Below are 27,996 nucleotides of genomic sequence, written 5' to 3' on the forward strand. Positions count from 1 at the left end.
AGCTTTTCCATATTTTACTACAGAGGTACTTTCGATCTATTATGAGTTAATATGTAATTTGTAAACAGCTAATTCATATCCTACACGTACAAAATCATTTTTACAAAAATACTTTAAAAACTAGTAGATAATGTGTTCCCTGCTGGGCTATTCCTGGGAAGACATGTCTGGGCAGGTGACCCCCAGGACAGGGAGCAGCAGCAGTGACCAGCACAACTGTGGCTGCTTCTCCATCACTGTCCTCCTCCCAGCCATTCATCCTCAAGTTCACCGCATCTTGATTCTTCACCTCTCTCCTCTCTTCTGCGGCCTTCTTCCCACCTGGGGCCCAGCTCTTCAGAGGAGCGTGCAGGATAAATGAATAACAGGTAGACTTCTTCGTACCTTTCTACCACAGACGAGAACAATTCTGGTTCTCTGAGACATTCAGCAATCCTATTTCCCATGGGCTTTCTTAGCCCAAACTTAAATATCCTTCAATCCAAGTTCTCAAGTAGCTAGGCTTCATGGTATTTTTTGAATAGTCCTTTTATACTCAGTCCTTCAAGTATCTGTATTACAAGATTTAACCCTCAGGGGGAAAACAACCAAGAAAGCTGCCTTCTTCCAATTGTTTTACATCCCATATTACTTGGAGCTCTGCTAAGAAAATACAAAAAGAGAAAGTTCAGCTCAATAATTAGCTGCAACAAGTTCTTAATGTGTGCTACTAGTCCAAAAATTATTGGTCTCTAGCCCAAAATTATTGCAATAAAATATTCAGTTCTTCCGAATGTGTCTAGTCCAAAATTACTGCAATAAAAAATTCAGTTCTTCCGAATGTCACCAGAAGATCCAAGGTCACGTTATGCACCAGACCAGAAATCCACTGTGATGTTGGTATATAAAGGATTATAATCCACAGAGAGTAATTTATAAATACAACTAGTCAACCCATCTGTTCTCCAGACTTGTGACACCTGATGTAAGAGCTTCATCCTAAAGAGAAAAAGAACAGTATAAATGGTAATGCAAGAATTTAACATATATTTCCATTGCTTTTTGCCCTGCCCCCAAATTTGACAAAAACATCTTTGTCAATTATCGTACCATCTGGATTTCCTGCTGCAAAAAGTTAATTTTCCCCATCTAAAGTAACAGGACACCAATGATAGCCATGTATTCACGTGTCAGACCTCATGTTAAGACCCTAGGGGTCCATGATGGGAAGAGTCAATGCACCCAGTCTACAGGACAGAAGGACGCACAAGTAACACGGACACAATGCAATACGCACCATCCATTGCTAACAGGTCCTTGGCTAAGTTTCAGGGTATCTATGAATCCTCCCATAGTGCTGTCTGTAGGCAGGAGGGTACACACCTCTCCTAAGAGTCTCAAACAAAATCAGGATATATGTAGAAGAGGATGAATGAAGCAGAACCTGACTTCGTGAAGGAGTCTGGGGAGGGGGCGCGGAGAAAGTAGACATGACTGAGGCTTAGGAGAAAGGTGCAGGAAAGGACAACCAGGCAGGGTCATCATCCCATGCAAGATGCAGAGACATGCAAAGCAGCAGGATGCGCTTCAAGAAGCAGCAGCAATTGCATGGCTGGAGCCCGGGGATGTGGGCAGTGAAGCAGGTGGTGAGCTGAATTGGTCTCTAGGATTTTGGGGTGAAAAGCAAAACGTTTTGGTGACAGTTTCAATGTGGACAGAGATCAGAAACACAATGAGCTAAGTAAGGTCAGAGAAAAATAATACAGTATGATTTCACTTGTATGAAATTGAAAAACATATAAAACTAAACAATCTTTTTCACAGGGATACACACCTCTGGAAAAACAACAACAACAACGACAACAACAACAAAGAAACAGCAGAAATAACGATTATCACAAGTAATAATCACAAAAATTCAGGAAAGCATGACCTCTTGGGTTGGAAGGAAATGGGTATGGAGGGGGTGGGTCACAGGTAACAAATATAATTTGGGTGGTGGGCACTACCACTGTTCATGGTACCAAGAATATTCACACTTTTCAGACAATTTGTAAGTATTATTTTGCATCTATTCCATAATTAATTTTTTTTTTAATTTAAAGAGAAAAATGCACCTCTATGGACAAAGACTAGAAAGACGCATGGAAAACAGAAGTAGCTGTTTTGTTAAAGTTGCAGATTCTAACACATGGGCTAAAAGCCTTCTTTTTTTTTAATTTTTATTTTTTTTTAATTTAAATCCAAGGTAGTTAACATATAGTGTAATAATGATTCCAGGAGAATTCATTGATTCATCACTTATATACAACACCCAGTGCTCATCCTAACAAGTGCCCTCCTTAATGCCCACCACCCATTTAGCCCACCCCACCCCCCACCCAACGCCCTGCCAACAACCCTCAGCTTGTTCTCTGTTTTTAAGAGTCTCTTATGGTTTGTCTCTCTCTGTTTTTATACTATTTTTGCTCCCCTTATGTTTATCTGTTTTGTATCTTAAATTCCATACATGAATGAAATCATATTTGTCTTTCTCTGACTGACTTATTTCACTTAGCATAATACACCCAAGTTCCATTAAAAGCCTTTTAATATTGTTTTAAAGTATAAGCTCTAACAAAGCCCTATAATATTTTAATACTGTTTTTTTAATGTTTATTATTTATTTTTGAGACAGAGACTGAGTGTAAGCGAGGGATGGACAGAGAGAGAGGAAGACACAGAATCCGAAGCAGGTTCCAGGCTCTGAGCTGTCAGCACAGAGCCCGACACGGGGCTCGAACCCACAAACCATGAGATCATGACCTGAGCTGCAGTCAGACGCTTAACTGACTAAGCCACCCAGTCACCCCTAATATTGTTTTAAAATGTAGAAGAAAATATCAGAACAAAGAACTGTAGATTCTTCAACTACAGTCCCATAAAGAACTGGCTTATCTGTCAGGTTCCTGGGTGAAAGGTCTAATTCCTGGGGCAAGAAAAGTATATGGTAAGCCTAGAACAGCTCATCACATAGGAGCACAGGTAAGGGAGCTCTCAAAACTAGTGTAGTTATGTCAAAGGACTCAGGAGTCCGCCTGAGGAAGATTCCACTTGCCAACAATGAGATAAACTGAGCATTGAAAAGAATATTAACTACATCCTGAAGGATGCTAGGGAACATCAAGTCATCATTTTGAAAAATGAAAAATCAGCACTGATTCTTTCCCTTTATCTGCCTTTTCTATAAGAACCATACCTTGGCATACTCAAACAGATGAAGGCAAGGCCTTCTTTGCAGAAAAATCTATCTAATAAATGCAGAAGGCATGATAGAATATCAGAATTTTGTGATTCCCAATGGAATAATAAATATATTCAATGAGCACCGATGGCTGATAAAATCATCAGGTGAAAGACTGATGGGGAACCTGGTTGGGACTGGTAGCACCTAAACCCACAGATCAATCTTAATATCACAAAGACCCAACAAGCCATCATATCTTCCAGTTGTGATACAAGAAGAGAGATGTGACATCATTGATGAAGTGTTCTAACCCTGAATAGTACTGCACTCTGTTCAAGCCTCCGGATCTAACTCCCAGCTTACAAAGGAATGTAGAGGTCAGAGGCACATATGAAGTTATACCACCAGGATGCAAGTCACAAAATCCACAAGGTATGAAATTGCAGGAGACAAATGACCTGATTTGTTCAGCAAATAAAATGCAGCAGGCAAAAGGTAGTTGAGAGGTAATCTACAGACTGAGAGATTTCAGAGAGATCGTCCAAATGCAATGTGTGGATTGTGTCTAGATTCTGATGTGAATAAACCAACGGTTAAGGGAAAAAAAATTATGAGATGATCAAGGAAATCCAAACACTAAGTGGATATTTGATGATATTAAAGAAGTACTGTTAATTTCATTTTAGGTATACTGGTTTCTTTAAGACTTCTTATATTTAAGGATACATACTGAAGTATTTACACAGGATATGCTGTGATATCAGATTTGCTTCTAAATAATCTAGCGGGGGAGGAAGAAAAAGCAGGAGAAGGGAGAGAGGATGTGAGTTGGTAACTGTCGCAGCTAGGAATGGGGCACATGAGGGTTCCATATACCACTCCCTCTACTCTTGTGTCTGTTTGAAAACTGCCTTAATAAAAAGCTTTGAACAAAAGAAACTGGCTCATCTGATTGAATTCAGCAGACCTCACTGACAGAAGAAACTAAGCAGGTAGCCTGCCAGCCATATGAATCCAGGACTTACCGTTCTATATTCACCTCATTGCCTCTGTCTCTAGTGTGGAAGATCATTGTATATTTACCCACATTAGGCATTGGCCGGATTATTTTCATTCTATGAAGCTCAACCCTGGAAGAATAATAGAAGTGTTTTTTTAAAAAAAGTCTACCCCACTTCATCTACCACTAGATACTTAAGAAGAATCATTTGCAAAAATTTACATATATGTACACACACACACAGTCACACAGAGCTTGATTATTAGGATATTAGAATATTAAAATTAGGATATTAAAAAAAAGCAATCTTTTAACATCCGGCCTCAGGCAGCAAGTCTATAAAAGAATCACATTTAACATTTATTATTGGGGTAAAAGGGGAGGTGTCAATTTATAGTTTGTCATTTTCTAAAACACCTCAGGAAACTTTTATGTTCCAGTCATTGGTTTATTCATAGTTATTAGTCAAGAACGACTCTGGAGACCATGATGTTCTCCTCAAATGAAAGCAAAACTGGGGTCTCCCCCCTGCCTTGAAGCTGAGGAGGATCAAGAAGATAGTGAAGTCACATAATACATGCAAGATTCTCTTAGTCATCCCATCTGGACAGTGAAATGATTTGGGGAACATGAGGAATACTGTTTACCTCTAGTCCTGGCTACTCTTGCCCAGAAATCTATCAGGTGCCCTGTGTTTACTTCATAAGCCACAGCCACACAGGCTGCCAATGGGCCGGGCCTTAAAGTACTGATGCCCATCACTATGACCATTCCTACGGAGCCTGTGGTGAGGGAAATGCATTCTCTCCTGCCAGAAACATTCCAGAGACTCTCAGCCGAGACATGGGAGCAAGACCAACATGGAGCCCTGGCTCCTTCACACTAAAGCACTGGGGCATTTCTGGCAGTCACACATCTATTACTTCAGAACCCCAGCTAAGAAATGTCCTTCATAGGGGCACCTGGATGGCTCAGTCGGTTAAGCATCCGACTTCGGCTCAGGTCATGATTTCACAGCTCATGAGTTCGAGCCCCGTGTCGGACTCTGTGCTGACAGCTCAGAGCCTGGAGCCTGCTTCTGTTTCTGTCTCCCTCTCTCTCTGCCCCTAACCCACTCACATTCTGTCTCTGTCTATCTCAAAAATAAAGAAACATTAAAAAATAAAATAAAAAAGAAATGTCCTTTCTAAGAGGCAACAGTAGGAGGAAAGAGGGTCTCCCAATAGCCCCCAAAGCCTTATTATTAGAAGTCTGAAGATACTCGCCTCAATTGAGGCTATTGAATACTTATTCTTGGGAGCTAGGGATAAGATTGGGTCACAAAACCCAAGTTTGGCAGGGAGGGGGGAGCGGAGAGAAGAGTCCAGACATACTCCCTTTGAGCCCCCAGAGCAGAAAGGAGTGCAAGAGAGCCTGAGGGTAATGCCAGCAGCCCTGAGTCTGGCTGGGGTGTCAGGCCAGCAGTTGCTCCCAGTGTGGGGGGCTGGCTAATGCATAAGGGTGAAAGAGAATCTTGGTCTGATCCTGGGTGTGCCACTCCTCACAGGCTGTTGGCATTCTCTGCTCTGGAAATTGAGAACTGTGCCAGGATTCCCTGGTGTCTGGTCAAAAGCACAGGCTTACAGGAGTGTCTGGGTGGCTCAGTTGGTTAAGCATCAGACTTTGGCTTAGGTCATGATCTTGTAGTTCCCGAGTTCGAGCCCCACATCAGGCTCTGAGCTGACAGCTGTTGCAGACTCTCTGTCTCCCTCTCTCTCTCTGCCTCTCCCCCACTCAGGGTCTGTCTCTCTCTCTCTCTCTCTCTCTCTCTCTCTCTCTTTCTCAAAAATAAATAAACATTAAAAAAAAAAAAAAGCTACAGGCTTACAACAGGCTCTCTGGCCACTTTACTCAAATTGCAGAGTTTTGCAGAGTTCTGGACCCTGTCTCTGTAAGTAATACCCACCAAGTCTGCAGAAACCCCCATCAACACTTCTGGTCTCTAAACATCCGCGAGCCAGAAACAAACGACCCTCCATCATTTCTGAAATGCTAATGGCGAAGGGCAATTTGGGCCATCCTGCCCTCCCCTAGCCCCCTGCCCCCTTTTAAGCCGGACTCCACGGCCTTATGACCTGCTGGACTGGCATCTAGAGGAACTATCCACAAATGAGGGTTTCCAGAGCCACCACTGATAAACAGCAGAGCCCCATGAAGGGGACCTATCCCTGTTGTTCACCTGAGTCTGAGGTCATCGTCTTCGCCTCCCCATCCCCAGTAGTTGTTAGAGAATCCATTCACCTTGAAAAATTGCTCTCTGCTTAGGGCAGTAACACCCCCAAAATATCCGTTGTAACGTAACCTGGAGCAAAAGAGAGGAGAGAGAAGGTAACATTAGCAGAAGGCCATCTGTTCTCCACACACTCTTCAGAAATCTCTATTTCAGGCCTGGCATTCTAGGAACAGTCTGAGGACCATGCACTTTCATCCATCCACCCCTACTTGACATCCACCTCCCCCAACGTTCCTGGCCTTCCCTGTCTGCCCTTCTTTCCTGTCGATGTAAGTGCTCATGTCTGCTAAGCAAAGTGCTATCCACCTGTTACTGTGAATGTTTGTGTGTGGAGGTCTACAGAGGTACCTGTAAATGTGCAGCACGACATCAGGGTGAACAACAGATTTCATCTCACGTGCCAATCCAGTGAATAGTAATGGCTGCCAAGGGCACGGGGTGAAGAAGGATTCTGAGGCAGCCTCCAGGTTCAGCATGAATGAATGCCATAATGAATATACTGTTTTTTTACTTTTACTTTTTTTTTTTTTTTTCGGCGAGGGTCAGGTAGAGAGGACACAGCTCCTGCACACACTTTGTATACAAACTCCACTTCTGTGCATGCAAATCTCCATCTCATTGTCTGCGTGGTGGAGAAGCCAAGGCACCTCAACAATCCTGAGGTTTCTGGCTTGGGTAACAAGGTAGATGATACAGTCTTAAAAAAAAAAAAATAGAGGGGCGCCTGGGTGGCTCAGTCGGTTAAGCATCCGACTTCGGCTCAGGTCATGATCTCACAGTGTGTGGGTTCGAGCCCCGCATTGGGCTCTGTGCTGACAGCTCAGAGCCTGGAGCCTGCTTTGGATTCTGTGTCTCCCTTTTTCTTTGCCCCTCCCCCACTTGTGCTCTGTCTCTCTGTCTCTCAAAAATAAATAAATGTAAAAAAAAAAGAGTACACAGAACAATAAGAGGAAGACAGTGAATTATGTTTTGGATAAGCTGAATTTGAGATACCCCTAGTGCTTTTGCTAGTGGGCAAAAAGATATAGGGTTCAAGTTCAAAAGAGAAGAGTGGCTACAGATACGGCTTTGGAACTAAGATGTCAAGAGGCAGTAGCTGAAGGGGCAGGAGTAGGAGACATGGCCTGAAGACAACATAGTAGGTGATAAGAGAGCACAGAATGGAGCTATGTGGATACAATAAGAAAAAGGGAAGGGAGAAGAGGTCAAGAAGGACCTTGAGAAGTCAGAGAGCACCTCCCAGTCATACGGACTCTTATGGATTATTGGCACACAAATTAGCATATCTGAGAAATAAAGATAACCCCTGAATATCACACTGTAACAATTCAGAAATGCAAATGAGGGCAGCTTAATAACTTAGATGTTACTAAATAAAAAGATATGAATATATGGAGAATTTCTAACTTTAATTAACTTCACTTCAAAGTATTCCAGGACCAATTAAATATTTCTGCTTTGCAGGGCACCTGGGTGACTCAGTAGTTTAAGCATCCAACCCTTGATTTTGGCTCAGGTCATGGTCTCACATTTGTGAGATAGAGCCCCACATCAGGCTCTGCGCTATCAGCAGATAGCTAGGGATTCTGTCTCTCCCTCTGTCTCTTATCTCCCTCCCCTGCTTGCACTCTCTCTCAAAATAAATAAAAATAAACTTTAAAAAACAAACAAAAGGAAAGATCAATAAACACATAGGCATTGCTATCTAACAGGTGGAGTCAGTCCCAAAAGCCAATTTGTAATTCAGCTATTTCTATGTTCTGAGTATAGATGGGGAGGCCCTGTTTAACCCACAGGGGAATAGATTTACTTATAACCCCTCAACCTAAAATTCTAGAAAATGGTATTACAACAACCTAAAGTAAACAAAAGGAATGCAGGGCTCAGAAGGCAGCTGTTACTGGCCAAGACACCCACTGCAGTGACTTGAAGCCATGGCCACTGGACTCTGACAAGGAATTAAGAACCTGAGACCAGCAGCTTCATCAGGACACCGAGCAGCATCACTGCCCAGGCACAACCTGCCAAGCACCAACAATGGGTCACCAGAAGAGAACCAGCATCACTGATTTGGGAGTGATGTATTAAATAACCACTATCCACTGTGTGCAAAACAGCTGGCTAGATGCTGTAACAGGTAGGCCCTGCCCTCAAAGAGCTTATAGTCTAACACAAGAGGCAAACTTCATCAGCGTTCTGAGGAAGGAGATGATGTGCATCAGGGGGCCGGCAGGTGGGTCTGGGAGGATTCAGATAGGTAGGAAAATGGGGAAACTCTTGGTGGTCAGAACTCCATGAGGAAAAGTGGAGAGAGACACAAAGGAGGGCTGTCTGGGAGCACCCAGAAAGCAGTGTAGATGCAGTGGGAGGTGCCGTAAGAAAGGTTTAAGGAACTCTTAGTTTCCCAGGTGTTTCTTAGATGGCTAATGTCTACGTGTTTATTGATCTTTGCTTTTGGTTTTTCTTCTTACCAGGAAAAGCTTAAATATTAAATTGGCCTTGGAACAGTTTTTTTTTTTAAAGGGCTGTAAGGCCCAACGGTAGGGAAAACATAGTCATAAAATAACAGTAGAGTCCTTGAAGAAAGCAGGCAGGTACCAAAGGAATTCTTGGCAGTAAAATTTCCCACAGGCTGGTCCAGGGCTTCATCACTGATCCATTGTCAGTAGGATAAACAAGATTTATTTCTGGCCTCATCAGAGTCTGAGACAGTTAGGGAAAATTACTTCAAGTTCTTCCCTCTGCAGGGTAAAAACTTCTTGTACTTCTCCTCATGGGGCTGTGGTAACAATGATTAAAGCTAAAGTGGGTGGGGTTTTAAGCTCTGTGACTCAGTGAAACGTAGTGACCAGCAGGGAGAAGACACTTAGCTACCTTCAACCCCACCTGCCCTCCAGGCAAATAGAGGGGCTTTGCCCAAAGTAACAAAGGTAAGAAGTAGGTAAGCGGAGATAAGAGCAATTCCTACATTACTTGCACTCACCCCTCTCTGGCCCCAGAAGATGAGGCGGTTTACATGATTCATATAAAGAAGTAGAAAAATGTAAATAACAAACAACCAGGACCAGAAGAAAACTTAAATCAGAACAGAAGATTAACATGGGAAATATATTAGAACTCTGATCCACAGACAGATTCTTCTCTCAGCTTCTGAAAGAAAGCCATGGGTTTGGCTCAGAACTTCTTACATCCAGATCAGAAGAGAAGACACATTCAATCACCTGATTCCTATTAAGAAAACCCTGCCAGTTACTCAAAGATGACAAAGGCTCTCTGATATCTAGTTATAAAAGAAATGTCTGGCTAGTTACAAGAACAAATCAAAACATCAAGATTCATACAAGGGCTGTTTTTAGAGTAAGTAGCATCTGATTGTGGCACTGAAGTTTTGCTGTAAATTTATTTCCCAGCAGAAAAGCCCAAGAATTCAGATTCTTGAGGTCTGGCTTAAAAAAAAATCTAGAATCCCAACAGAAAGCCTTTAAACAATCCCGTGTAGCTACACTCTGAAATAAACAACGAAAGCAATCTTGTGTGATTATAATGTCTTATCACAGATGTTCAGAAAGAATTGGACCCTATGAAAGGGTCAAAGTACAGGTATTCTGTGTTATATACATGGTGATAGCTTATTAATTTTACGCATACGGTTGACATGCTTCTGAAAATGCCAAGGTACCCCGACATAATAAGCTGCTTTCTTCCATGCAGAGGTGGCTCTAGGAGACCAGAAAACAAAACGTCCAGGTAAGAATCAGGATATAATTCCTCAAAGGAAAAAAATCCTGTGATTCTCTTCCAGACCCCTCCCCTGCCCTCTGGCCCCACTATCCCTGCCTAATTCAGAAGCATGGCATCTCCTCTCCCAGCTTCTCCCCTCCGCCTTGCTCCACTCAATACACTAAAGGCCAGCAATGAGCTTTCTCCTGTCATTCTTCAGCTGTAACCCTGTGTCAGATGCCCCCCAGTCCCTTCCACAGGAAATCCAACTTCCTCAGCAGACTGAATGAGGCCTGCATAATCTGCCTACCCTCATCTCTTGCCTCTCCTCCCTCCACCATCCCAGACATTCATTTTCCAGCCCAAATGAACTACCTGCGTTTCCCCCCAAAATCACGCCATGTTCTCTCTTGCTTCCACGTCTTGGAAGCTGGGAAATTCCCACTGTTGCACAAGATGAAGGTGCCATGTTCTCTGGGGAAGAGCTTTAGACCCTTCCGTAAGTGTTTCTTAAAGACCTTGTGTGCTCACCCATTGTGGCTTATTCTAGGCATTTGTTTATATCCCAAGTGTACACAGGCCTTGGGTTCAAAGTCAGTAAGGCTGAACAGAAGCTATGTGTCTGCTCAGAGGTGGAGGAGATGGAAACGAAGATAGAAATGATGGTGTCTAAGCAATTCTCACAGTGGCTGTGAGAGTGAGGAACTTGTCCTGGGTGTCCTGCCCCTGAACAGACTACTCGGTGGATATGCCCTTCCCCACTCTCCCTCAGAACCCTGGGAAGATGTCACAGTCTGAAAAGAAGAGTCAGTTTCACAACAGAGGCCTAAACGTTGACCGAAGGGGCATGCTCTCGTTGCCTGCTAGAAGGGGAAGTCAGGGACACCTACTCAGTGTGGACTTGCTTGTGAAAGCTGCAGCGTGGGGGCGCCGTGGGCGGGGCTGGACCTCATTTGCAATGCCTGGATTGCCTTCCCTATCCTGTTTTTTCCCTTCCTCTTTCATCCTCTGCCAGGGTTGGTATAATTCCTGTTTTGAACTCTAAGTGATAGGTCCTGGACCATTTTTCCTGCTCTTTATTTTTCTATAATAGTCTGGACACTACACCCCCCACAGCTTTGATGACAACAGAGCAAGTTTCTCTGCCTACGCAAGCCCTGGGCAGAGCCACCGTACCGCTTACCTGTACCCAGTGCTGTTCCGGCCAACCACCAGATGCTTGGGCTGCTCCTCACACTTATAAATGTTCAAGTCGTTCTCGGGGACCAGGTCCACATCGTGGAAAATAAAGCAGTCCCAGTTTTCATCCTTGAGAGCTTCTAGATAGCCCACATTCAAGAGTTTGGCTCGATTAAACTTTTTACTTCCAGCCTATAGATACAGAAATTAAAACTTGAAAAGCTCCAGAGATAAGGTTTCACACCATGCCTCTCTTCAGTTCAGAGGCAAGAGCTGGAATTATTCTTTCCAAAGCACAAGAATATACTTGTGACATGAAGATCTAACAGAGTAGATGTGATCATAAAAGACCACTTGCTTGTGTGTTTGTTTTCTTTTCATATACATTTACATTCTAAAAGCTATAAACATGCCTTGAAATGGACAGTTGCTGTTTAATGCGTATAGAGTTTCAGTTTTGCAAGGTGAACAATTTCTAGAGAGTGCTTACACAATACTGTGAATATACTTCACACTACTGAACTGTATGCTTAAAAACAGTTAAGATGCACTTTTAGTGACTGTGAACCTGGGGAGATTCCGGCAGGGCTCAGGGTGTCAGATTTCACTGTTCTCCCAGCCCATCAACCTTGCCTTGAAGCCCCTCAATAAAATGGTTTGATCCAAAAAAAAAAAAAAAAAAAGTTAAGATACTAAATTTCATGTATATTTCACCACAATTTTTTAAAAGGTCATACTTTTAAAATACAAATAAAAATAACTTGAAAAAAATTTTTAAAAACATACATTTATTCCACATAAAACCATAAACCTTCTTACATGGTAGTCATGCCAATTACCATCATTGCTTTACTGTTTAACTTCTAGCTAATCCAATCTTACCCTATGTAACAAATTTGCACTAAGCTTCTGAGAGACACAGCTTGCCAGAAAAAAAAAACAAAAAAAAACAAAAAAACAAGAAATCTGGACCTATAAACAGAAGTTATTGGGGTGAGGGGTGGCTCAGTCAGTTAAGTGTCCAACTTCAGCTGAGGTCATGATCTCACGGTCCGTGAGTTCGAGCCCCGCATCAGGCTCTGTGCTGACAGCTCCGAGCCTGGCCCCTGCTTCAGATTCTTTGTCTCCTTCTCTCTGCCCCTCCCCTGCTTACCCTCTGTCTCTCTCACTCTCAAAAATAAACAAACATTAACATTTAATGGCAGAAGGTAATCCTCATAGTGACCTCATGGAAAGGGATTCATCACTGGGTAAGAAGAGAACACAATTCATACAATAATATGAACAAAGCTATGTCGTATGAAAAAGATTTTACGGAATTAATTTTTTATGGCTATTTGGATCAAATTCCTTATGAATAAATTCCAGTTTAATAAACAGTTTATCATAACAGAAGTACAGGCAATTCTCAAGTTACCACAGTATTTTCCTGAAAAGAATAACAAAGCACACATATTTTTTCTAGTCACAAAATACTGTACATTGGAGAATGACTAACAATGTTAAAAAGAAAAATAAGTATAAACCAATAGTAAAATTTTGTTTCAAATCCTAAAAAATGGCCCCTGGTTATTAGAAAGTATATACTGCAGAACTGCATCTTCTGATTTGTCGAAAGTTGTCCTAAAACAAATACTGCTGGTTATAAAATGCAGTTAATGATTTTGAATATGAAGCATGCAGTTAATGATTCTGCATTCTTGTCATCTGTAAGGATTTGAGGGGAAATTATTTGGATGGTCTGGGACAATTTGGGGGAGCTAGACACGGATATTTAAGTGGATATCTTATTTTTTTTTCAATAAACATTAATACCAAATACAGGCATCTTTCATCAGCCACTCTACTTAGAGCTAAAGTCTTCAAAAGCAGCCTACACTTATCACTTACTGTATACCTACTAAATTGTCCTCTGGAAACCTAATACATGAGTTGAGAAAGTGAAAACAAAACATAAAATGTTTTATATAATAAGAGTTATAGTCAGAAAGGAGGAAACAGTCCTAGAACTCCATGGCTATTAACACAGTAATCTGTAGGATCCCCTGCCTAGATCCCCACTGAATAGCGATGCTCAATAATGAAAAATTCCAGCATCTCATCGTGCAGTGTATAGCAGCTGCAGGAGGAAATATAAGGTAAATCTCAGGAGAAAATCTTTGGGCAGTCATTGGCTAACACAGAAGGGCTCACACAGACAAAAATAAAACAAACCAGACTTCCTCCAGAGGTTCACATCAGAGGCAGTAAAATTTCCAGCACTTAGTCTGATTATTCCACACTCTGAGACAAGAATTTCCTTTACTCCTTTCATGGATAAATGAGGTAGGAGACCTTTTCTTTGGTGACAGTTTGGTGCTCCTTTTACCTAAGATACCCAGAGGGCCAAGTCCCTCGGTCTCTCCTCACAGAGAGGAGGACTGGGAGGGCAGAGCCTGGGTGTAACCCCCACACTCACCTGGTGGATGACGTAGATGCCATAGTCCAGCTGCTGCCTCTGCAAGAAGGGATGGAGGTGTTCGAGCAGGTACAGCAGGTGTTTCTCTCGGTTCCGGTGTGGAATGAGGATGGCGACCCGCTGGGAAGCCTTACATTCCTCGGGGTGATATCGGCCTCTGTGCACTTTGGGATTTTTTGCCTCCACTTCTTCCAGAGTGAGATCTGGTTTGAAAAAGAGCTTGTTTTGGCCCCCTACAGTAAAAACAGGACACAGGAAAGAACAGTAGCTGTCTCATCAAGGGCTGATAGGATTATATGAGCACTGACCTAAAGCCCTTAGAACATTGCCCAGCACACAGTGAGGACCATGAGTGTCAGCTTTTATTATTATTACTTTAAAGCCTCTTTTGGTCATGAACTATAACCAGAGTCATGTGACCCAGGGTATTTTCTGCAAAAGCAAGTAAATGACATATGAGAGCATTCTCTCGTGGCGGGGTAACCAACTCTGGGTCTGTGATTCATCCGTACAGAGGAGATGCATCTGTCCCACTGACCATGGTCAAGAGCCAAGATCAGGGCTAGACTGAATAACTTCAAATTTGCTCGATCCCCTTTTCCTTCTCAAAATTAAAACTCAAGAGCATTCCATGGAATCAAGCTCATGGTCAAGGCCATTTTCCCATTCTTTCCTTGAGCTCCTGGGAGCTATCCTAGCTCCCTGAAGGTAAAAACCATGAAAGGAAATAGCAACTAGCCTCCTGCCTAACCCAGCAGTAACATGTATGTGCAACATCACAATTCTCCCATTGTGCATGGTAGCAGACATCCCAGTGGAGCATTTGCTCAGCGAGTCTGGACACAGCCTAACTGGATGAAACCCAGCGCCACCCTTGGGAACCGACCTCATGCAAGGCTTTACAGATCAGGCTGAAGACACTGGCCCTCCTCCTCAATCTGAATTAACAGGGAATACTGACTGGTAAGAGAAGAGGCAGAGCTTTGGATAGAGAACTCAGCCATGCTTTTTTTTAACTCCATATATACTGGCCGGGCCATAACATCTCAAGATGCTTGCATGTTGTGCCGTCCTCTCCTGAACAAAGCAGTCATAGTCCCCTCCAATGTGTAAGTCACCACGCCTTGCTCCATGTGACCACTGCTGTCCTGGCCACGGCTGCTTAGACCAGGCTCCAGTGTCCGTGAAGTGGCTGAAAGACTCGGCCCAATGGCACCAAGGGCAAATAACTGCTTCCAGCCACCTACAGACAATAACCAGCCTCTAGGAAAGAGCCTTTCCTGAAGGTGTGACACATGGAGTTGGCAGGCAGAAATGCCCTAAAAACAAACAGTAAGAAAGGGAGTGACGTGAAAGGCAAGCTACCAGAGCTGCTGCCAGGCCGTAGAGCAGCCGGAAGATGATGGTGTGGCTGTTGAGATGGTTTCCCATGTAGCCTGTTATCAAGCCCCACCATGTGAGTTAACCCATGCCTCTATTCTTGGCCCCTGAAAGAGCCCCATGCGACAAGTCTGATATAAGCTAGTCCCCTTGCTCACTTTCTCATTGTCTTAACTTTTCAGGTACCCTACCCTTCTAGAGCCTGCTTCCATTCACTATTAGTCTCCCTACCACTCCTTTGGCATCTTCTCCAATTTTGTTTCTTCTTGGGTCACTAATGGCCCATGTTACTTCATCACTACTTTTGTCACCTTCTTAATCCAGGTACTTCCTCAGTATTATGTCATGGCCCGTGTATTTTTATGAAAACTTTAATTTCTTAAACATGTTGTGAGGATTTTGAACAAGGGAGACAGTACAGTCAGATGTGCAGTTCAATGCCTCATTTTCCTATCTCAACTTGTGTAACTTGTGAGCAGAACAATTTCCCTCAGGTAATCAGGAGTGATATTTTGGCTGTTCCATGACTGAGTAAAGAGAAGCAGTATGCCAGTAGAAACACAGCACAAGGCTGTGATTCAGTGAGGAAAGAGAGTCTGCAGGTTTCGTTCATCTAGAAGCAAGAAGCCACCCCACAGGGGGCTACTTTAGTGTATGTACTTTTCTGAGACAGAAGGAATCTCAACTGGATTTTTGATGAACAAACAGGAATCCACCAGGCAGACAGAAATTGAGGAAAGGCATTCTGGAAAGAGGAAACAGTATAAGGCTCAGAGGAGTATCTGGAGAACTACAAGTGTTTTGATGTTCTGGAGAATCAGAGGTCTCATAGAATCTTTGTGGATTATATCTAATATCGCTGTGGAGCTTTTCCTCTCTAATCAATGTGTTCCATAGAACCAATTTACCATTAATTTATTTTTTATTATTATTTTTTTAATGTTTATTTACTTTTGAGAGAGAGACAGAGGCAGAGTGCAAGCAGGGCAGAAAGAGAGGAAGACACAGAATCCCAAGCAGGCTCCAGGCTCTGAGCTGTCAGCACAGAGCCCAATGCCAGACCTGAATCCACGAAACACGAGTTCATGACCTGAACTGAAGTTGGACGCTTAACCGACTGAGCCACCCAGGCACCCAAACCAATTTACTGTTAATTTAAACTGAAAGGCAAAACATCAAAGGGGAATCAGAACATACAATATATTTAAGAAATAAACACTAAAGATGACATTGAAAAACCTACTCAGTCCTGTCCCTTGACTGCATACTTCTGACCATGGGAATGCTAACAGATGTGACATGAGTGGATTTCTCCACCTGTGCTCTTATGTCCCGTGGATGCCAGGAGAAGGACATCCTCAGGCGAGCTCATTGGTCTCAGGTGGAAAAGGTAAGACATATGGAGCAGAGCAACCAGCCTAAATCAAAGCACCCCCCCGTTCATCTGGCAGACTTGTGAACGAAATACATGCCTGTGGATGTGAGACTTCTGTGGCTTGATAATAAAATTGGGTATGCTCATATAATGGAAAACTATACATCAGCAATATAGACACATCTCACAAACATACTGTTGAACAACAAAAGCCAGACACAAAAGATTACACATCGTGTTTCTAATTATGTAAAGCTTAAAAACAGGAAAAATCTAATGGATGGTGTTAGAATCTTGAAGTAAGGGTCATGACTGAAAGAAGCACGAGAACTCCCAGGGTTCCAGAAGGATTCCAGTTCTTAATGTAACATACTGATGACACAGGTATATTCATTTTGTGAAACTTAACCAAGTTGTACACTTCTGATTTTTATGCTTTTCTGTACCTATAAATGTGATATTTAACTAAGAAGTTTACATAGCACTTGAAAAAAAGAAAAAAAAACTTACTGAGGTATGGAGACACAGAAGGGCAGTTGTTGAGGTCTGCTTCTTTCATGGATGCTTCCTGAGTCAGAGTTTTTCCCTTCCCCCAGACTAGGACCTTGTTGAAATTGGCCATGAAATCCTTTGCTTTAGGAATCTCTTGAATAGCACCCACAAAGTAGTTACTGGTGGCCCACCCAAGCACTGTCAGGCATAAGAGAAAAAGCAACAGTAACCGGAACTTGTAGGAAAGGTGGAAAGTCATGAAGAAGCCCATGTCTGTTATTACGTGAGGATTATGTCTCTCTCCACTTCACTGCAGGGGAAGCTTCGAGTTCAACTCTTGTAATCTGATGGCAAACTTGGTGACAACTGAAGATGCAATGCCTGCTTTTGTTCAGTAATTCCGCTCCAACAATCTCTGGAAGGCAATCACAAAGACATGTTGTTTCACATGGAAATCCTATCCTCAATGATTCACGTCAGTGCAAACTGAAAACCTATTCCCAGTGGATCTTGACTAACAGGAATGGGAATTCTCCAATGAGGGGTTTGAGATCAGAAAATCGGATTTCAGAGGTCGAAGGTTCCAACCAACTATACATCCCAGGAGTTACCACCCAGGCTGTCTGTCACCCAAGAGGAAAAGGCATTTCCAGATGTCACACAGGAGGAGAGGGCAAAGAGGAAGCTGTGAAAGCCTCCTCAGTACTGAGTCGGGCACGACCCAAAATACAGCTCCCCAATTTTTTCTTTAGTGGCCCCTTCCTAGCACAGCTTTAATAGACGGTTAGCAACATGTAAAAATCTTGTATTTTGACTCAAAGAGAAAATAAGGAGAAAGACAAAAGCTCTTCTCTGTGACAGCTAGAAAAACACGTTCCTCAACAACAGGCATTAAAGTCCAGGATGTTGCAGCTATAAATGTTACATTCACAGCGAGGCACTGGCACAGGGCACATCCCAACAGGTGAGGGTGAGGGCAAGAAACATAAGAGAGGGCCAAGACAGGACGTCAGTAATCTGTAAGACTAACAGGTGGAACTACAGTGCAGTGTTTAAGATCAGTGGTTTGGATTTAGGCAGAAACTACAGCTCCACCACATATCAGCCATGACACCTCAAGTCAGTCACTTGACTAACTTCAGTCTCCTTACCTGTAAAATCGGGATAAAAACAGTATCTCCCTGGAGAGGTTACTGTATTACTGAACAGCCTAATGTATTAATACATAAAGTGTGAGCCGCCTGGGTGGCGCAGTCAGTTAAGCGTCCGACTTCAGCCAGGTCACGATCTCGCGGTCTGTGAGTTCGAGCCCCGCGTCAGGCTCTGGGCTGATGGCTCAGAGCCTGGAGCCTGTTTCGGATTCTGTGTCTCCCTCTCCCTCTGCCTCTGCCCCTCCCCCGTTCATGCTCTGTCTCTCTCTGTCCCAAAAATAAATAAACGTTGAAAAAAAAATTTAAAAAAAAAATACATAAAGTGTAGCCCACTGCCTGACGCACAGCGAGCACCAACTACGTGCTGACCACCACTGTTGTTATTGTCCTGTTACTTACATAAAGTGACTCTAAGGATGGCCAACAGGTGGGCACACTGGTGGCTGCCCCAAGCACCACTCTATCATACTGTATTTCTCACTGCCAGCTGATGAACTGCCATTCTTCACGAGCATGTGGTGGAATAGTGTGAACTCACTTCTGAAAGGTCACTATCCTCTCCATTCTTGACAAAAATCCAGTTTCTGAAGCCACAAAGCTGATGGCCCACTCTGGACCATGTGAACACATTAAGGTGATGAAGGCTACTTGGCAAGTCCCCCAAGGACACAGCCAGCAATCCCCCCCCCGCCACATGTTCTCTGCATTGCCAAAATCACATCTGCCCTCAAATTCTAAGTGTGCTATCAGAAGGGGATAGAAAATGTTAAAGCCACGGCAACGATAATCTCCAGAGCCAAACATGCCCTCAGTTAAATGGATAGTTAAATGGAGACCAAAATATTTTCTGTGCCAAGTAATAACATGAAAACAAGTATGATCAAATCTTAAATAACAAAAAGAAAAACAGAAATAAACTCTGTACATGTGTATGATTACCACTCAAACTACAGAAATAAAACTCTAGAGAGAAATATTAGCCAAAAGCTAACGAGAACTGCATGAAGAGTAGGGATTAGCCAAGGGTACTTTTTTCTATTTTTGGAATTTTGTATGATATACTTCTGCCCTTTTATAGTGAAAATTTAGTTGTTGAGTTTTGTCCGTTTTTTAAAATTAGACATAGGGATCCCTAGGTGGTAATTCAATGTGAAAAATAAAAACAAAACAATCTTAGCACCTCTTGAGATAGTCCCCTAGTTACTAAAGGGTAGGATTCTAAAAATTTAGCTCTAGGTTAGTTTGAAGGAAATCCAGAAAGCATTCCTCTCTAGATTCAATGTTATAAATGAAGATTAGATTCCTGAGTCAAGCCACAAATGAGATTTGACTCAGGAAGCAACTAAACACTATGGCCTGTGTTTAGGGTCTTGTGAAGGCATCATAAGAAATGATGCCGAAGGCAGTAATAACAGCTAATAAGAATGATTGATTTGTGCATCTACTCTATGGCACGCGCTGAAGTGAAATCATTTGTATTAACTTATTTTGCCTCTCAACTTTGCAAGGTAAGAATCACTAGTCTCATTTTATAGAGGAGATAAATGAAGGGAAATTAAGGAACGTGCCCTCGACCACACAATTAGTAAGTGGTGGAGCTGGGGTCTGAACCCACAAGGCCAGGCCCAAAGCCTACCTCTGACACACCCTTCACATAGGCATTTCGATCTCTTTCCTCATCTAGGTACCTGGGTGCACCCAACACAAACCCTTAGAATATGCAGAATTCCCTTTGGCAGCCCCTCTCTCTGTCAGCCTCCTGTCCCTTTCCTTGGGACTGTGTTGGCATGGCTTTCTGTATCTGTTAAGTCTACAGGTTCCTGGGGCCAATCAGACAACATTTTGGGGACTCAACTATAGGAGGCTTAACTGCTAGAATTGGCAATAGTGGTTTTTTAAAGTTTTGTTGTTTTTTTTTAAATTCCAGTGAACATACTGTGTAATATTAGTTTCAGGTATACAATACAGCGATTCAACACTTCCATCTCAATCTTGGAAAATTTAGACTGAGAACACTGCTCTTCTAAAAGCTGCTTATGGAGGGATAGCCCCCTGACAAGCCAAGAGATTTCTGATCACAGAGGTACTATAGTGTTAGAAGCAGAAACGAGCAGAAAGCACACAAGTCTAGCACCCCCTCCTTCTACAGAGGGAGGAAGAGTGGTTTAGACAGATTTAAAACCTACCCAAGCAGTGGCAAGCTGGGAATAATCGCAGACTAACATAGCTAAACTGCAGCCTACAGAATTTGTCCAAAGATAAGAAATTTATTACAAAAGCAAGGAACCATTCTTAATGATTACTTCATAATTAGCCCTTCACTGCTAACTCCATTTCTTAAGACATTGATCTAGTTAAAAATAATCACTTCCCCTTTTTCCCAAGCCTTAGTGCTATCTTCAAACCAACTGTACAGGGAGCCAGCACGAAGGAAGCTCAAGTGTGAGGTCTCCTTGGTACCTGGGAGCAAACATCTGAGGTGTGAAGGGTCTCTAACACTGGTCCAAAGATCTTTCAAGAGAGATCTCCTGCCCACCCTGCTTATCAGCTGAGTGACTGAGGGCAACCCCTCTCAACAACTTTATCAAGCTATTAAACATAAAGATATATATGTACTTATCTTAAAATGTTGCTATAAGAATTTAATGAGATGTTGCACCCAAACACACCTGGTACATTCCCAGGAACGTAATAGTTATCAATCAAATCTATTTACCAATGTGATTTATGCTCAAATTTTATCAGAGTGTCAAGCAACATAATGTTAAATTTGGAATTACATTATGAAGTCCAGATAATTTTCCATTTCTCTGTAATTTATTTTTCTTTTAATCTTTTTTAACATTTATTTATTATTGAGAGACAGAGAGTGAGCATGGGAGGAGCAGAGAGGAGAGACACAGAATCTGAAGCAGGCTCCAGGCTCTGAGGTGTCAGCACAGAGCCTGACTTGGGGCTCGAACTCACAAACCGCGAGATCATGACCTGAGCTAAAGTCAGACGCTCAACCGACTGAGCCACCCAGGCACCCCTATTTTTCTTTTAATGGGTAATATATTACCTTTATGATTTAAACAAATCATGATTTTTAAAAACAAGTTCTTTCTAGGGCAGGTAACTCTGGGTTAATGCTTAGGGAACTGTCATTAGACTGGACTTATTTATAATAACATTAAGTAATTGACAGACCTTGAACCTACCCTTGAAAAGTTTCCCTTTTCAATCAAAAAACAGACAGGAAAATCATGACTGTAGACAATAAATTCAGGTAACGTGAAAGAAGTTATTTTAGGGCAAGACTCTAGAAGTCTGTCTTATAGTTCAAAATGATGAGGCTTTCAAAACTGGTTTTTCCTCCCTCTCAATTCAACCAGTCTTTTCTGAGCATCGGCTATTTTCAGGCATAGTGCTAGGCACTAAGGGGAGAAAAGGGAATTAAGGTATAGTCCTTGCACTTAGAGTTTATTTCAATCCTTTCTTAAATTTCAATGAGTCTTTTGTTTTAAAATATGCCAGCCCCACCCCTGAAAATGGAGGAATAGATGAAATAAGATTGGCAAAATATTGAGATGTATTGAATTAGCTGATAGGTACCCAAGGGTTCATTTTGCTTTCCTCTCTACTTTTGTGTATGCTTGAACTTTTCCATAATAAAGAAAGAAAAAATCTGGCAAGGAAGATAAGCTATAACTAAAGATAAATCAGCATTTATGCTAGGTATCATTTTTGGAGAATCTCTACACATACACATCTCTGTACCACAGGGGATGGAGGGAGAGTACTAGGTTCAGTCCACAAATATTTACTAAACATTTATGCACCAGAAGAAAGGGTGTGGTCTTCATTTAGCAGCCAAGAGTGCCAAGTCAGAGTTCTAAACCCAGCTGTTTTCCAAACCCATCTGGTCGTCCTTTAAGCACAGAGCCTCTCAGGGCACGGCCCCAGGCACATGATCCTACTCCCATAGGCCTCTCTGGAGCAGCAGCAGGGGAAAGGCTGGTATTATGCTACTCGTTTTACTCTCGCAGAGTTCCTGAGAGCTGAGTGTCTGCACACATGTTGTCCTACCTTCTTTGGGCCTCTGGTATCCGTTCTTCTATTTATAGCTCCCTTACCTGGCTGCTAAGTGATCGCTGCCCAGACCCTGAAGAAGCAATGATTCCCTGGGTTGGGGGTAAGGATGGGATAGAAATGATGACAGCCACTTACAAGCACAAGCCATTTAAACTCAGAGCCTGAGCCCCTAATTGTAAGCTCCAAAATTGTAAGCATTTAAGCAAGAAAATGATGATGGCATCCCATGTTAACCCACAGAATACAATGAAGAGTCCACAGTGATACAAATGATCAAATAAACAAATGGGAGGAAAAAGGGCAGCTCTTTCTTATAGGAAACTCTCAATTAATAAGGAAGCAGGAGGTAGAAAAAAATCACTAGGCAAACACCACTGCAACAATTGCTGCAGACAAGATCCATCAATGAAAATTAAAATTAGTGGATGAAAAGTTGAGGATAAACAGAGTTTGCATAGTCTCAAGTATCTCCCCCAAGATAATTATTAGTTGCAAAGGGAAAGACAATAACTTCATAGCAGAGTAACATAGATTTCACCCTAAGTGATCAGGTTTAGTATCATCAATGATAAGACCTATCAACTTCATGAATCCGTGATATATTGAACTCCACAAAATAACCAGTACTCTCCAAAAGGGTCAAAATAATGAAGGACAAGGAAAAACTGAGAAACTATCTCAGATGTAAAAGACTAAGGAGAAATAACTAAATGCAATGTAGATCCTGGATAGACTATGGGAACAACAACAAAAAATTATTAGCAGGAAAATTGATGAAATCCAAATAAAATCTGTAGTCTAGTTAATAGCACTGATAATTGAACATGGTTATGTACTGGTCTAATATTAGGGGAGGTTGAATGATTTCTCTGTACCATTTTTGCAACTCCTCTCTAAGTCTAAAATTAATTAAAAATTAAAAGTTAAAATTTTAAAAGTCAGAGACTGAGCAAAACCCAAGTCAATATACAGCAGTTAACTTAATTCTCAAAGAGAACCATTGTTTTTTGTATTCCTGGACCTCAAAATGACCTGACACATAGCAGGTGCTGAATTTGGTAAATAATCAGTGACCTTCTAGAGTATACTAGTTGAAATACATAAGGACATACCATAATCCCAGGCTACTACTAAAAACAGATGAGAAGGCAGGAGGAGAAGGAAAAATAAAGATTAATAAAGAAGAGAAAAAATTAAATGGGTCTCAAATTCCATTTGGGGAACGTTTTAAAAACTGAAAAAGGCTCACCCCCATGCTGGCTCCCCTCAGGTAACGAACACCAACACTCTTCTAAGAGTAATGAGCCCCATCTCTAATAAATGGCACTTCCTCTCGGTCATGCCCACCGCCTTCTGCTCCTCTGCCATTGAGTATTCAAAAGCAGTGCCTCTCTCACCTGATTCTGAAAGGAATTGCTGCTTAGACCATCCCTTCCATCCGGAATTCACAGAGCACACAGGAGCAGTGTCTCGCACTCTAGGCAAGAGCTGCCAGATGGTCCTGCAATAACTGTTTCACGGTAAGAGTCACCACAAAATAATCAGGAAACAAGCAGGAAATTTAACTAGCAAAGGACTGACGCTGTTTTATATAGTAAATGTTATACAGCATAACAGAGTCTGTAAGAATTTCTGATGGGGGCTTTGAATGGAGATTCATTGTGTATGTCTGTGCCAAGTTCAGGTATCCCAGAGAACCCTGCAGGGGGGTCAGTCAGAGTTCCCTTTCTGCAGTCCTTAGGGGCACACCAATGAGAAGGTCTGAGAAGGCCTAAGGTAGTGGAAAAAACAAAGGCTCTGAAGTCACAAAGAGCTGAGTTCAAATCCTGTTACCAGATGCATGAATGGCTTTCGGCAAGTGACCTAAATTTCTGAGTCTGTTTTGCTATTTATTTAAAAAGCATGTTTAATACATGGTTCCAAGAATGCCTCTTACCAAATATGGCGGGGAATGTTAAAATTGAAGATTGCTGGGCCCTACTCCAGAGCTAATGGGTCAGAACAGCTGGGCCTAGGACTCAGGAAAATGATTTTTTTTTTTTAATTCAAAAATTGTCTTAATGTTTATTTTTGAGAGAGAGAGAGAGAGAGAGAGAGCAAGCGCATGCACAAGTTGGGGAGGGGCAGAGAGAGAGAGTGGGAGACACAGAACATGAAGCAGGCTCCAGGCTCTGAGCTGTCAGCACAGAGCCCAATGCTTGGCTTGAACCACGGACCACAAGATCATGACCTGAGCCAAAGTCAGCCGCTTAATTAACCGACTAATCCACCCAGCCCCAGGGAAAATGAATTTTTAACAAGTTCCCCAAGTGACTCTTCTACCCATTAAAATTTGAGAACCACTGAAATAAGAGAATGAACCTAGAAGGCAATAGATCCTTTACAAATGTTAATTTTCCTTCTAGTGAGGAAAAGTAGTGAGAAGATATGTGAAAATGAGATTTTAAAATGCATTTGAATAGCTTTTAACTCCATCACTTTATTCTAAGGAAATAATCAGAAAGGCAGACCACAATATTCAAGCCAACATTATAAAAATAAACAAAAATTGAAAAGAATTAGAATGTTAACGATATAGAGCTGATTTAAATAATTATGGTAACTCCATATGCCAGAACATATGCTTTTATAAAAAGGTGTTTAAAAAACTTAACTACATGCGAAGGTGCTCATGATAGCAAACTGGAAAAAAAAAAAAAAAAAACAATATAAAAATGTACACAGAATACAATTCCAGTTATTCTCTAAATGTATGGTGTGCATTTGTCTTTTACATATATATATATACACATACACCTATATGTGTGTATGTGTGTGTGTGTTTGTGTCAGAAAGAATGACTGGTGGTTGTTAATTATAGGATTTGGGAAATTGTTTTTTCCCATATGTTCTAATTGTTCTAAAATGGGGTTTTTGTGGGGTGCCTAGGTGGCTCAGTCGGCTAAGTGTCCAACTTGGGCTCAGGTCATGACTCACAGTTCGAACCCTGCATCAGGCTCTGTGCTGACAGCTTGGAGCCTGGAGCCTGTTTCAGATTCTCTGTCTCCCGTTCTCTCTTCCCCTCCCCATTCATGCTCTCTCTCTTCAAAATAAATAAATAAATAAACAAACATCAAAAACTTAAAAAATAAATTAAGTGGGGTTTTTGTGATCAGAAACGTTTTTTTTCTAATACAATGACTATATAGATTTCCTTCCAAATCCATTAAAATTTATAGGTAACACAACAGATAGTTGTACAAGATACAAGACTGTAACCTTCAGCTCTATAAGTTTGGCAGCATTCACATAACTTTTAAGGAAATCTGTTCTAAAGAGGCCCCAACAAGCCCAAATCTGAAAGAAAAAACTCAGAGGCTGTCAATAATTCTCAGTGCCACAAGAAAATCCTGTGATCTCTGTTTGAAATTCCTATCCCTAGGCTCTACTCCCAGAGATTTTTATTTCAAAGGTCTAAGTGAGGTCAGGGCATCCATATTCCATATTTTCAATAGGAACTTATGTATGTTTGAGAAACCACTGTTCCTTGACGACTTAAAAAAGAGAACAAACCCGCCACTGACTTGCTTTTGATGTTTCCACTCTGAATAAAAGATCTTCAAAGAAATGATTAGTGTTCAAATCATTTGCATGCATCTCTGGAAAAAGCACCCATTATTATTAGCTCAGTTTAAAGTAGATACTAAACACTTACTTGATGCGGCACATAAAACACACTATCAGAGCTAGTTTTACTGCCCCCTCCCCAAGATTATGTGGTCAAACAGGTCAATATTTCTAACAGATGTTTCTAATCTGATCAAGGCATAGATCTTCTCTCCCAATAATGCACAACGACAGGAACCTGAACATTTTTGCAATTTCGTGGGGGTTAAAGGCCAACCGGAAAATAAAATTCCAAAAAGATAAACTATGGTCCAATCAAGCATTATCTCCTCGCCCTAGAATCACATTCCAGAACTCCTGCCCAGCCCTCCGGCCTAGGATAGCCTTCTCCCCCTCTTTTTAAGCCCAGTCTCTTAGCCTGGACCCTGAATAATACTGATGCCTGGACTTTCTTGCATCCCTAACATGTTACCTTCCTTTAAATTAAAAAAATTTAGAAATTGAAACACACACACACACACACACACACACACACACACACACCTCTCCTGAACCCTCAAATTACTATCTTCTTGCTCCTCCTTTTGATCACCAAAGGGCTGCAAAGCGCTTCCTGAGCCCTGGCCACCTCCACGTCCCCATCCCTCTCCCACTCTTAAACACTATGCAACCCAGCGCACACCCACTTTGTTTGTAACTGCTCTCCAAGGCTAGCAATCCAAAGGCCTTTTCTCAGTCCCAATCCTCCTAGACTTTTCTATTCTTTTCAAACTAGAGACAGCCTTTATCTTCTAAAGGAAGCCGACCAACAAAAAACTGATCGACAGACGGGGGATGGCCTCAGAGCTCACTCCAGGCAGGCGTCTCTGAAGTACTTTAAAAGCCAGGTGACTCTCACAACTCTCCGACGCCAGCAGGCCGCAGGCTGGGATCAGCTGATCGGTTTCCTAGGAGAAACCCTGGGAGAGAGGGCTCTAAGAAGGAAGGGGCTTTCTCACGTTAATGTGCCCGCGGGGAAAGAGGTGCTGGGGGACGACCCCAGATTCGTGAGACCACCCCTGAACCTCTCCCTACCTGGCAGCATCTGGCCCGGCTTCCCCGCCGGCAGCAGAGGGAGCGCCGCGGAGGTGCTCGCACCTGAGCCGGTGCCTCCCGCCAGGCTCGGCCTCCGCAGGCCCCCTGGCCGACCTCACCGCTCGGACTCGGGCAGGACCGCCCCACCGAGCCAGGCCGCGCCGCGCTGCGCTGCGCCCGCCCCACCGCGCGCCCAGACCCAAAGCGGTACCCACCCCGGTGCGCCCCACGGCGGTGCCCACCAGGAGCCCGCCGCCGCCCTCCGCACTGGACTGCGCGTCCCGGGCGCCTGCGGAGCCAAGGCCCGGCGCACTCACCGTAGACGCGGCCGCGGCCAGCACCGCCGGGAGAAGGGGAGGAGGCATGAGGGCCCATGGGGACCGCCCCCGCCACCCCAGAGGAGGTTCCCGAGCGCAGGCTCCGCCCCCCGCGTCCGCCCCGAGAGTCCGGTCCTCCGGGCCTCGCGGGCTGGTCTGCCAGTTTCTCCGCTAGCGTGGCGCTCCACCCCAGGCCGGCCGGACCCCACCCGGGCAGTGGAAGAACGAGGAGGGAGAAAGAGGGGTGGACATCTTGTCTTTTGGAAGATCTAAAGCCTGGTGCCGGTAATAACTGAGCTAGGTGCTGGGCGCTTCCCAGATTCACCCCGTAAATGCTCACAAAGCATTGGCTCGTTCAAAAAGGGGGTTAGTTCTGGTTTTACAGAACAGGAAACTGAGGCTTCAGAGGTTAGTAAACTTACCTTACATCACCTGACAGGTTTCAGCTTTCTCAACTACGTACCAATTCACCTGCCTTCCCATTTCGCAGGACGATTGAAAATATTAACTGAATAAATTATTCGAAATCCTAATATCTTCAAAGATATTATTACGGAAGGTCAAGACAGAATGATGTTTATACTAAAGATTTAAGTGAAAAATCATCCTGGGTTCTGCTTAGGCAGGCAGGATAGCAGGCCAGATTCTCCAGGACACCCACCACTGACAAGAAACTAAGAGATTCTCCAAGAA

The 27,996-nt window shown here is 42.8% G+C and overlaps 2 protein-coding genes across 12 annotated transcripts in view; one reads left to right on the forward strand and one right to left on the reverse strand.

Annotated features, from left to right (window-relative positions):
- UPK1B (uroplakin 1B) overlaps positions 1 to 4,687 on the forward strand; it is a 42,179-nt gene extending 37,492 nt beyond the window's left edge. Inside the window, exon 9 of the mRNA XM_045502131.1 lies at positions 4,676 to 4,687. The gene's annotated coding sequence lies outside the window, so the exon portion shown is untranslated. The remainder of the gene's footprint in view (positions 1 to 4,675) is intronic.
- B4GALT4 (beta-1,4-galactosyltransferase 4) lies at positions 1 to 27,392 on the reverse strand. 11 transcript variants are annotated; one of them, XM_045502123.1, is made up of 9 exons: positions 27,304 to 27,392; positions 17,100 to 17,496; positions 13,835 to 14,067; positions 11,381 to 11,568; positions 6,424 to 6,546; positions 4,231 to 4,335; positions 1,277 to 1,375; positions 822 to 978; positions 1 to 774 (listed from the first exon to the last, which is right to left on the reverse strand). In XM_045502123.1, exons 2-8 carry the CDS (start codon positions 17,350 to 17,352, stop codon positions 846 to 848), a joined length of 1,134 nt encoding a protein of 377 aa, XP_045358079.1. In that variant the 5' UTR covers positions 17,353 to 17,496; positions 27,304 to 27,392; the 3' UTR covers positions 1 to 774; positions 822 to 845. The 11 variants fall into 11 exon arrangements, with proteins under 11 accessions (XP_045358079.1, XP_045358076.1, XP_045358075.1 ...); XM_045502120.1 differs by adding an exon at positions 23,704 to 23,816 and having other exon boundaries at positions 1 to 978; positions 27,304 to 27,368; XM_045502119.1 differs by having other exon boundaries at positions 1 to 978.
- Between the last annotated feature and the right edge of the window lie 604 nt (positions 27,393 to 27,996).

Source organism: Leopardus geoffroyi, chromosome C2 (assembly GCF_018350155.1).
Source record: "Leopardus geoffroyi isolate Oge1 chromosome C2, O.geoffroyi_Oge1_pat1.0, whole genome shotgun sequence".
NCBI lineage: Eukaryota > Metazoa > Chordata > Mammalia > Carnivora > Felidae > Leopardus > Leopardus geoffroyi.

What these genes read in the sequence shown, in the direction of transcription:
- B4GALT4 (XM_045502123.1), bottom strand. Translation starts at nt 17,352, where the DNA reads ATGGGCTTCTTCATGACTTTCCACCTTTCCTACAAGTTCCGGTTACTG. An exon ending in CGGAACAGCACTGGGTACAG is followed by an intron (nt 6,547 to 11,380) that starts GTAAGCGGTACG and finishes CTTTTGCTCCAG; the next exon opens with GTTACGTTACAACGGATATT. An exon ending in GGACCTGTTAGCAATGGATG is followed by an intron (nt 979 to 1,276) that starts GTGCGTATTGCA and finishes TTTTCTCTTTAG; the next exon opens with GATGAAGCTCTTACATCAGG.